Source organism: Silurus meridionalis, chromosome 3 (genome assembly GCF_014805685.1).
Source record: "Silurus meridionalis isolate SWU-2019-XX chromosome 3, ASM1480568v1, whole genome shotgun sequence".
NCBI classification, from domain to species: domain Eukaryota; kingdom Metazoa; phylum Chordata; class Actinopteri; order Siluriformes; family Siluridae; genus Silurus; species Silurus meridionalis.
Genome location: NC_060886.1, coordinates 5,581,380 through 5,593,538, shown reverse-complemented (window position 1 = coordinate 5,593,538; position 12,159 = coordinate 5,581,380). Strand labels below are relative to the sequence as shown.

The 12,159-nt window shown below is 40.6% G+C and overlaps 1 protein-coding gene across 1 annotated transcript in view; it reads left to right on the top strand.

Annotated features, from left to right (window-relative positions):
• Positions 1-10,102, top strand: part of ttn.2 (titin, tandem duplicate 2) — a 178,045-nt gene extending 167,943 nt beyond the window's left edge. Inside the window, 8 exon segments of the mRNA XM_046845789.1 lie at positions 44-349; positions 441-740; positions 850-1,425; positions 1,532-1,837; positions 1,926-2,519; positions 2,639-8,287; positions 8,396-8,677; positions 8,793-10,102. Coding sequence (XP_046701745.1) covers positions 44-349; positions 441-740; positions 850-1,425; positions 1,532-1,837; positions 1,926-2,519; positions 2,639-8,287; positions 8,396-8,677; positions 8,793-9,091 — 8,312 coding nt within the window. The 3' untranslated portion in view covers positions 9,092-10,102.
• Positions 10,103-12,159: the final 2,057 nt, after the last annotated feature.

Genomic DNA, 12,159 nt, shown 5'->3' with positions numbered 1-12,159 from the left:
TAAACTAGATTATTCATATTGCATATCTGTTTTTTTTAAAAAGGTCCACCTGAGCCTCCTACCTTCCCTCCAGAAATTATGGATGTCACAAAAACCACTGTTGGTCTGTCTTGGTCAAGACCAAAGGATGATGGTGGCTCTCGTGTCACTGGATACTATATTGAAAGAAGAGAGACGTCAACTGAGAAATGGGTGCGTCACAACAAAACTCATATCACAACCACAATGTATACTCTCACCGGCCTTATCCCGGATGCAGAGTATCAGTTCCGTGTGATTGCTCAGAATGACGTTGGTCAAAGTGAACCTGGACCTGTTTCTGAAGCAGTTTTGTGCAAGGATCCATTTGGTGAGTAACCCGCAGCAAAACTTTGTAAAAAAAAATTATTCACTAAACTTGTGTTGGTGTTCTAATCACTTAATCTTTTTTACTTTAATAGATAAACCAAGCCAACCTGGTGATATTGACATCATCTCAGTTACCAAAGACTGCATCACTATTCACTGGCTACGTCCAGAATTTGATGGTGGCAAAGAAATTCTTGGATACTGGATTGAATTTAGACAAGCAGGTGAAAGTGCATGGAAGAAATGCAACAAGGAGCGTTCTAAAGACAGGCAGTTTACTATGGGAGGTCTCATGGAGGCAACAGAATACGAGTTCAGAGTGTTTGCTCAAAATGAAACTGGATTGAGCAGACCCCGTAGAACTGCCATGGGTATCAAAACCAAACTGAGTGGTAAGTTAAAAAGATCAACCAAGCACATTGTTTTACTGTTGATTTGTAATGCATATAAAGTGGTTATTAATTTTTATTTCATTTGTTATTTTGTTTGTTTTTTTAACAGTTGGAGAAGCACCAAGTCTAAAGGAAGAGATGAAAGATACTACCACTAAACTGGGAGAATCTGGAACACTGAATTGCCAGATTATTGGAAGACCGCTTCCAGAAATCAAATGGAATAGATATGGAAAAGAACTGATTCAGAGTCGTAAATACAAAATGAGCTCTGATGGCAGAAATCATTCTCTAACAGTTGTAACTGATGAACAAGAAGATGAAGGCCTGTACACATGCCGAGCCATCAATGAGGCTGGTGAAATCGAAACCAGTGGCAAGCTATTTTTGCAGGCTGCACCACAATTACATCCTGGATTCCCATTAAAGGATAAGTATTACGCAGGCTGTGGAACAAGTCTACGTCTCCATGTTGTCTATATTGGACGTCCAATTCCACAAATCATGTGGTTTTATGGCAAGAAACCTCTAAATCCATCGGAGAATGTTATTATCGAAAACACAGAGAGTTATACTCACTTGGTTGTCAGAAATGTTCAGCGCAAAACAAATGCTGGCAAATACAAGGTGCAATTGAGCAACAAATTTGGATCAATCGATACAGTGTTACGTGTTGAAATCCGAGGTTAGTTAAAAATCAATTTGTGCTAATGGGTATATTTTTATTGAACAATACTGATATTAGACCTCTGAGGTATATGTTTGTTTAATACAATTTACTCTTATTCCAGATAAACCCATGATTCCTGAAGGGCCAATTATTGTTGATGCGCTCATGAGAAACTCTGTAATCATAAGTTGGAAAGTACCTAAGGATGATGGTGGTTCACTGATCACAAACTATATTGTAGAGAAGCGTGAAGCAAAAGAGGGAGCGCAATGGAACCTAGTGTCATCATCTGTCTCAGGAACCACATGCCGCGTTCCAAATCTAATCGAGAGTGCTGGATACTACTTCCGTGTTTCTGCCCAAAATCAGTATGGTATTAGTGAGTCATTAGAGATTCCTGCTGTTCTCATCATCAAGAGTCCATATGGTAAGTGGAACCGACGAAAAACAACTGCCATTGTAGCTGTATGTAAGAACTTTACACAAATCTAAATACCCACAACTTTGTTTTGCAGAAAAACCTGGAATCCCACAACAGCCAGTTGTAACCTCATTCACAGAGGATTCCTGTGTTGTTTCATGGAAACCACCATCCAGTGATGGAGGTGCCAAAATTAAGACTTACTACCTGGAGAAGAGAGAAAAGAAACAGAACAAATGGATTGCTGTGACAACTGAAGAAATATGCGAGACATCCTTTACAGTTAAAGGTCTTATTGAAGGTTTTGAGTACGAATTCCGTGTCAAATGTGAGAACATTGGCGGAGAGAGTGATTGGAGTGAGATTTCACAACCTGTCGTTCCAAAGTCAGACTTGACTCCTCGTGCTCCCTTCTTTAAAGAGGAACTCAGAGATATGTGTGTCAAATATAAAGCCAATGCAACCTTTGTTACTAAGGTCATTGGACATCCTAAGCCAATTGTGAAATGGTACAAGAATGGCAAAGAAATTTTGCCCGATGGAGAGAAAATCAAGGTCCAAGAATTCAAGGGAGGCTACCACCAACTTGCTATCAGTAATTCAGATGAGTGTGATGTAGCTGTTTACCAAATTAGAGCCACCAATCAAGAAGGATCAATCTCTACAACCGTAACACTTGATGTTGAAGGTATGATTAGTCTGTTTTCATGTCTTTACAATAAAAAAATTAGTCATGGCCTTCGTCTAAATATAAATAAATACTATCAAGTAGTTAAAGTATATTAATGTATTATTTCTCTTTTCTAGTTCCTGCCAAGGTTCACCTGCCATTACATCTACAAGGCATGGGAGCTGTTCATGCTATTCGTGGTGAGGTGGTCACTATCAAGATTCCAATCAGTGGTAAACCTGAACCTGCAATCACATGGCAAAAGGGACAAGAAATATTGAATAACACAGTATACCATCAAGTGATTGTAACAAGATCCTTCACATCCCTCGTGTTCCAAAAGGGAGTGCAAAAGAAAGATGCTGGTTACTACATCATTTGTGCCAAGAACAGATTTGGTGTTGATAAACAAACAGTTGAACTTGATGTTGCTGATGTGCCTGATCCACCTAAGGATGTTAAAGTAAGTGATATTGGAAGAGATACCATCACACTCACATGGATACCTCCAAATGATGGTGGAAGTGAAATCATCAGCTACATAATAGAGAAGTGCCCAGTATCAGGTGATAGGTGGCTTCGTGTTGCCCAGACATCTGAACCACAATATACAGTCATGAGCCTGTTTGGTAAGACCAAATATCAGTTCCGTGTTATTGCTGAAAACAGATTTGGTCTGAGTGAGCCATCTGTGCCAACTGAACCTGTAACAGCCAGAGAAGACAAGTTAGCCATTAGAAACTATGACGAAGAAGTGGATGAAGAAAGAGAAGTTATGAAAGAAGAGGCACCTCATTCTAAAGTTAAGAATTTGCCATCTCTATACAAAATCTCTGAGGAACTAGCACGATGCGGACACTTTGGTGTTGTTCATCGTTGTACCGAAATTAGCTCCAAGAAGACTTTCATGGCTAAACTTATCAAGGTAAAAGGGGCTGATAGAGAGCTTGTTGCAAGAGAGATTGAAACTCTTAATATTGCAAGGCACAAAAACTTATTGTATCTTCATGAGTCCTTTGACAGCTTGGAGGAATATGTTCTGATCTATGAATTCATATCAGGAATGGATATCTTTGAACGTCTTGGAACAAGTTTTGACCTCACTGAGCGAGAAATCGTTCTGTACCTGAGACAAGTTTGCCAGGCTCTGAAGTTCCTGCACAGCCTCAACTACGGTCATTTTGACATTAGACCTGAAAACATTGTCTACACTTCAAGAAAGAGCAGTACAATCAAGATCATTGAAATGGGCCAAGCCAGGCTGTTGACACCTGGAGAAAATATCAGAATTCAATTCACAGCACCTGAGTATTATGCACCCGAGGTCCACAATAGTGATTTTGTTTCCACTGCTACCGACATGTGGTCCGTTGGAGTTCTCGCTTATGTGCTGCTTAGTGGCCTCAATCCTTTTGCTGCTGAATCGACTCAGAAAATGATTGAACACATTTCTAACGCTGAGTACATTTTTGACAGTGAAGCCTTCAAATACACCAGTCTTGAAGGCATGGACTTCATTGACAGGCTGCTGATTAAAGAAGGCAAACATCGTATGACTGCATCTGAGGCTCTGGAACATCCTTGGCTGAAGATGAAAATCGAAAATATCAGTTCTAAAGTCATAAAGACATTAAGACACCGACGCTATTACCAGTCAATAACCAAGAAGGAGTGGAGCACTGTTATTTCAGCAGCTCGTGTTGCCTATGGCGGTGGTTACAGAAACCAAAGAAATGTTTCAATTGGAAGAGTGAAAATTGGACACCCAGAACAAGGCGTGAGAGCAGGTCCTGTCATGCATGGCTCTGCTGTAGAAGGCGGTCATGTTCGTTTCATGTGCTACATTCAAAACTATGACAAGACCACAGAGGTGACATGGTACTTTGGCTCTCGTAAACTGACAGCAAGTCATAAGTATGAAATCAACTATGCCAATGGTGTTGCAAGCATATATGTTAAAGATGTTGAAGAAAGCGATGATGGACTCTACAGATGCAAAGTTGTCAGTGAAGAGAGAGAAGAGAATTCCTACGCAGAGCTATTTGTCGAGAGTATAAGATCCTATCGGGAATACTTCCTGGGACGTTCACTCAAGAAACTCAAGCGTAGAATTGACAGAACCAAAATTCTGCAAAGGCCACCCGAGTTTACTCTGCCACTGTACAACTGTACAGCATATGTTGGAGAGGATGTACGCTTTGGTGTTACAATAACTGTTCATCCAGAGCCAAAGGTTACTTGGTTGAAATCAGGACACAGAATCAAACCGGATCCAACAAAATATACATTTACATCTGACAAGGGTCTTTATCAGCTAATGATTCACAATGTTGAGCCTGATGATGATGGCGAGTATACTGTTGCGGCGATTAACAAGTTTGGTGAAGACAGCTGTAATGCACGCTTAACGGTAGCACATCACCCTGTTCTTGAGGACACAATGAGGCCAATGTTCAGACGCCTTCTAGCAAACATTGACTGCGTTGAAGGAGAAAGTGTCCATTTCGATTTGAGAGTTTCAGGAACACCGGCACCTACTCTGAAATGGGAAAAAGATGGCAAGCCTCTTGAATTTAGGCCACAAGTTGAAGTTGTTCAAGAAGATGTCGGTTATTACATTCTCCATATTAGAGAAACACTAATTGAAGATTCTGGCACCTACAGAGTTACTGCAACAAACTCTGCTGGTTCAGCAAGTTGCCAAGCCACACTCACGGTTGAACGCCTTACTTACATTAGGAGGGAATTCAAGAGTGAGGCAGATAAGCAGATATACATACAAAACCAAATCAAGAAGACACTTAAAATGGCACAAGAATTCTCAACAGCAGAAGTGACTATGCTTAATCCTGTAGCACAGGAAGCATTGAAAGAGGCTGCTGAACTGTATAAACCTGCAGTGAGTACAAAGAATGTGCAGGGTGAGTTTGACATATCTGACAAAGAAGATAAGGACATTAAGAGAATCAAAGAAGAAAGCAGGAAGATCAGAATGCCTTATGAAATTCCTGATGCTCGTGTACATGATCGAACTGTTCTTGAGGAAGACATGAATATTAAACATTTTGTGGCTTTATCTGACATGAAATGGTACAAGAAACTTCGGGATCAATACGAAATTTCTGAACGCACCGAGAGAGTTGTGCAGAAGAGACAAAAACGTATACGACTTTCCAGGTGGGAACAGTTTTATGTCATGCCACTTCCCAGAATCACTGATCAGTACAGGCCACGATGGCGTATTCCGAAGCTTTCTCTTGATGATTTGGAAACGGTAAGACCAGCTAGGCGCTCGCCTTCTCCTGAGTCTGACATCTTCAGACAGAGGAGGCATTCCCTGGGTGACCTTTCAGAAGAAGAGCTCCTCCAGCCTGTGGAAGACTATCTGACCAGGAAGAGAATTGATGAAGAAAAGCAACAGCTTGAGGAAGAGCTTGAACTTGGCTTCTCTGCCTCTCCTCCAAGTGGTAGCCCAGTTCGTTTCGAACTGCATGCACTTCGCCGTGTTTCACCTAGGATTGTGCACAAAGTTGAAGTGAAACACACAGAGAAAACAAAGCTTGCCGTCGCACCAAGAAAACCAAGTGGTTCTCCACCCCCAATTTCCCATTTCTTGAGAAGGAGGAGATCTCTGTCTCCAACATATATTGAATTGATGCGTCCTGTCTCTGAACTGATAAGACCAGCACGGGTGCCAGTGGAATATGAAGTTGAGGCAGTTGAAAGGAGGTCACCCACTCCTGAGAGAACACGACCACGTTCCCCTAGTCCTGTATCTCCTGAAAGACGATCATCAAGATCTTCCTCTCGATTTGAAAGATCTGCCAGATTTGACATAATGTCTAGATATGAGTCAAGAAAAGCTGCTCTGAAATCGGAGCGCAAGTATCAAGTTGTAACACAACAACCGTTTAGCCTTGACCATGCCCCACGAATCACAGTTAGAATGCGCTCACACCGTGTACCGTGTGGCCAGGACACTAAATTCACATTGAATGTCCAATCAAGGCCAGAAGCTGAAATTCAGTGGTTCCATAATGGACAACAGATTCAAGAGAGCAGCAAATATCACTTTACAGACATGAGTGGTGTCTTAACCCTCCAAATTAATGAATGCCATGCAGAGGATAGTGGCACATACCGTGCTGTCTGTATCAACGTAAAGGGAGAAGCATCCGACTATGCAACACTTGATGTATCAGGAGGAGCGTTTACTACATATTCCTCAAGACGCAAAGACGAGGAGGCTCCAACGGCATTTGTACCTGAAGTGCTAAAGACAGATTATTACCATACATCATCGATCAGGGCATCTTCTGCATCAAGGACACACATAGAGATCAAGGAAACCAAGGCAAAGCTTACAGAAACACATGAAGTTACTGGGCTTCAAAAATTCGAGTCTGAAAGACTTGCATCATCTCCTATCAGATATGCATCTACTGAATACCTGTCGTCTGCTTCATATGCCTCCTCTGAACGACACACCTCATCTGAATACAAAGCAAAATCTGTTGAGTCCTCAGCTACAGCAAGCATAACTGCTAAGAAAGTCAAAGCTACACTGGCAGCAAAAATACTCACCAAACCACGCTCTCTAACAGTATCATTGGGTGAGTCTGCAAGATTTACCTGTGATATAGATGGGGAGCCAGCACCAAGCGTCACATGGTTGCATGGACAACATACTATTGTCACTTCCCATCGGGTAAATGTGACAACAACGCAATACAAGTCTACATTCGAAATATCTTCTGTGGAGTACTCAGATGAAGGCAGCTACACAGTAGTGGTAGAAAATTCACAGGGAAGGCAAGAGGCAAAGTTTACCTTAACCATCCACAAACCACCAACCAAAGAGAAGGCTGTTGCACCGTCTCCTCCAGTTAAAGCTCCTGAGCCAGCAGTGAAGTCACCTGAGCTTTCAGTGAAATCACCAACATCAGTGGAATCAGCAGAACCTTCAGGAAAACTTCCTACACCACCTGTCCCTTCTCAAGTGCCATCGGTGAAGTCACCAGTGCCATCCGTTAAGACTCCAGAGCCATCAATTAAGTCTCCAGAGCCTTCGGTAAAAACACCAGAACCCACTGGAGTAAAGTCCCCTGAACCACGAATTAAATCACCTGAAGGTATCAAATCACCCCTACGAGTCAAGTCTCCTGAGCCTGGCACTGCTGCTCTAAGAGTTAAATCACCTGTCCCTGCAAAGCCCTCAGAAGCAACAACGTCCCCTCTAAGGATTAAATCTCCTACAGGCCTAAAGTCTCCTGAACCATCATTGTCTCCTCCGAGAGTGAAATCCCCACCTCCACTCAGGTCTCCAGAGCCAGCCAGCTCTCCCCAAAGAGTAAAATCTCCACTAACAGCCAAGTCTCCTGAACCGATAATGCCACCGAAAAGAGTTAAATCCCCACTAGGTGCAAAATCACCAACTCCTTCAAAGGAAGCACCCCTTAAGATCATCCAGCAACTTAAAGCCGAGGCCTCTGAAGGCAAGGTGAAGATGACCTGTGTTGCAGAGAGCTCTGTAAGAGAGGTTGTGTGGTACAAAGATAGCAGAAGACTGAGTAAGAGTAGCCATTATCAGATCGAAACATCTGCTGGTGGCACTTGCTGTCTCTATATATCGGATGTGTCCGAGAAGGATCAAGGTGAATATTCCTGCGAAATAATAGCAGATAGTGGAGCAATCTCAAAAACATCATTCTCCCTCGTTGGTCAAGTGTTTCAGTCTATTTACACAAAAATAACAAGCTTTATGTCTGCCCACATGGCTGTTAAAGGTAAGCTTAATTTCATGCAATAATTCAGTGTTTTCCTAACAGATTTTATTGACTCATGCTTTATAGCACTAATACACACAGTAACAGAATTTGTTGCTATTCTTACAGAATCCAAGTCCCACACAGGACTGGAAATGTTTAAGAAAGAGAGTTCTACTCTTAGCAGTATGCATGAGAGCTTTTCATCAAAATCCATCCAGATGGAGAGCTCAATGCAAGAAACATCCTTCAGCAGTTCCAGCATGGCTGAAATGCAATTTGAAACAATGTCAATGTCCAGCATGTCCTCCATGACTTCTGGATCAGTGTACGCTTTGAGCTCAAGCAGTATGATGTCAAGTCACTCGCATGCTGATGAATCAATCAGAGCCACTCTGCTTAGTGGTCAAGGTGAGCTAATGAGAGACACTTTGGTCAGTGGTTACACAAATACTTATACAAACTACTGATGTGTATGCCATTTTCAAACCTTTTATATTTTATACTTTTTTTTTGTATAAAAAAGGTTTGGCACCAAAAATCGAAGCCCTCCCAGAAGACATCAGTATTGAACCTGGAAAAGTTCTGACCATAGCATGTGCGTTCTCGGGAGAGCCTTCTCCGCACATCGAGTGGTCCCGTGGTGGAAAAACACTTCCGACTGCAGAAGAGAGTGGGAGGTTCCACATTGAGACTACAGAAGACATGACCACACTAATAATCACTAGTGTAAAATCTAGTGATGCCGGGGTGTACACCCTGAAACTTTCCAATGAGCATGGATCTGACATGGCAACTGTCACCATAAGTATTCGATCGCCATAAATCTATTAATGATACGTTCTTCCCCCTTCTCGTATTATCTGCCTTTTTATTTATTGACTGAGAAAAAAAAAATATTTACTTGATAAATCCTGGATACTCGTTCCTGTAAATATGAAATATTTTTATATCAAACGTGACATTAATTTATGCCGAACTAGACTAAAGTCTAAAGTTGTTATAAAATGTGCCATTTTGGATAATTATGACTAGGATTTTGGTCAATTTTTTGTGACATGTACATAATGTATATAGCCGAATTTACCGGTTATGGGAAATGTATGAATTGTTATTTAAGACGATATTAACTAAAACAAATGGAACTAATTGTTTATCAGGAGAAAGTTTCTCATGGAACGAATACCCTGTTAAACCTGGAACTAAACTTAGCGCCTCAACAAAAAGTTGAAGTCTTTAAGATTGCCTCAACAGGTAGAGAGGCTCCCTGTTGAAGTTTTACTCAATTTACGAGACAATGCTACACACTGTATGTGTACATGTGATTTACTATAATCACATGAATTTATAACTTGACCATAAGACCTTGAATGCTGCGTGCATTTACCCTCATGTAAGCAGCATGACTGGGTCTTGTGTTCACTGATTATGTCATACCACCATTTTAAAGACATGCTCAAAGTGCAAGCGGCCTGCACTTCATGAGCCAAAATGTTTAGTGTGCTCTGTTTCTGCTAAGGGACTGCTTGAATAGACTTTTCAACATCATCCTGGCCAATAATAAAAGTCTATCTTGTACTTCCTTGCAGATGCAGAGCCTTCTCTTGGAGGATTGCTTTGTTGCATTGTGTGTGTACTAGTTTTAGAACTCATCTTCACAGTTGCTGGGCAAACAAGCAGACCACAAAGTGTGTGTGGAAAGAAACATCTTTAAAAAAAGGATCTATATGCCCTATATTTTGGTTTGATTTTATGTAGAATTGTAGTATTACTAATAAATGCAACCTCCTTGAGCCTTATAATTGATTCAATAAAGCATGTTTTCAGCACTAAAAATCGTGGTGTTGTATTTTTTTTTTTATTTGGGCTACTTTTTTTTTCCCATTCACATTTTCCTAACAGACAAGTAGGTTCAACAGCCAGGAAAAGAAAATTCATAATCCTTGTTTTTCTTTCACATAGCAAAATGTTTCATTTGATATGTAGATTTTACAGAATATAGCTACAACTCAGTCAACAACATTTGCAAGGGTCTTTAAATATTTCTAGGCCCCATATTTAAAACAATACACTGCACTACAACATTATGATTAATAAAGTATCAACAATGTAGGTTTATACACAGTGTGGGACAGACAAAGCCAATACTTGTATAGAGTCTACAATATTTAAACATAAATACACTATCAGATAGCAAAATAAAATTATAAAAGTCAGTAGGACTAAGACAGAGTACATGTGTGTGAATGAGAGGGAGGACAGTGGAGGAGTGCGACTGCAGGGAGAAGAGGTGGTGAAGGTGGAGGAGTTCAGGTACCTGGGGTCAACAGTGCAAAGTAATGGAGAGTGTGTTAGAGAAGTGAAGAAAAGAGTGCAGGCAGGGTGGAGTGGATGGAGAAGAGTGATAGCAGGAGTGATTTGTGATAGAAGAGTATCTGCAAGAGTGAAAGGGAAAGTTTATAGGTCTGTGGTGAGACCTGAGATGTTGTATGGATTAGAGACTGTGGCATTGAGTAAAAGACAGGAGGTGGAGCTGGAGGTAGCAGAGCTTAAGATGTTGAGGTTTTCATTGGGAGTGACGACGATGGACAGGATTAGAAATGAGTTTATTAGAGGGACAGCGCATGTAGGACGTTTTGGAGACAAGGTGAGTGATGCGAGATTGAAATGGTTTGGACATGTGCAGAGGAGGGACATGGGGTATATCGGTAGAAGAATACTGAGGATGGAGCCACCAGGAAGGAGGAAAAGAGGAAGGAGGAGGTTTATGGATGTGGTGAAGGAAGACATGATGGTTTGGAAGAGGCAGATGTAGACGACAGAGGGGTATGGTGATGGATGATCCTTTTGTGGCGACCCCTAATGGGAGCAGCTGAAAGAAGATAGCAAAAAAAATCCAAATGCAAAGTCCATACCTCCACAAATGATGCAGATTGTTTTAATATTATTGTTGTTCGGCTTGTTCATAAAAAGTGCACTTGTCAGGCAAGTGGATTTATCCATGATACTGTCTAACTTGTATATTTAATTGGAAGTGTAGTGTAAAAAATTACCCACCATGAGTTTGATACCACTGACTTTGATATATTTATAGTATTGAATATCAATAACATTATCATTCTTATTTTAAAATTAAATCATTAAATGTAGTTATAGGCAAACTGTTAAAGCCTGAGCCATTAGCAGCTGATCATAAAACAAAAATAAATAAATATTTGTGTAAATAAAAGGTTGAAAAATGGATGCATTTATTTTAATTAGATAAGACATCCTTACCAGAGTAACTTACATTTAACTTTTTTTTTCTTTTCAGTTAAGGGCCCTACTCTAGGGCCCATTGCATGCCATTCAGACATCCAGTGGGGTAAGTGGTACCTTAGTAGTTATTGCTCTGGGTTACTGATCAGAAGGTTGGGGGTCCAAGCCCAGTATCGCAAAGTAAAGAAAATCTTGGCGATACTGATGCAGCCCAACCTCAAAAACAATTCCAATGCATTTGATGCAACGTTTTGATTCAAAATATTAAACTACACAGATAAATAGTATACAGTATACGTAATATACAACTAGCATATTAATAATGTTGAAAATTGCGTACCCAATTCTGTACCCATCGTATTTTACCACTAGAGGGCAGTGTCTGCAATATTAAAAAAAATAATTCTTTACGAGTAATTTGGAATGGAAGCCCTTTTCCGCCACTAAATAAAAAAAATTAAAAAAGCTTATTGCTTTTTTTTTTCTCAGAAATGTGAGATATGAATTGAGAGATAAAAAGTCAGAATTGAGATATGAACTCGCAATTGTGAGTTATAAAGTCAGATTTCTGAACTAGAAATGAAAGTCAGTTATTAAGGTCAGTGATATCATGATTTATATAAGCATCATTTGCA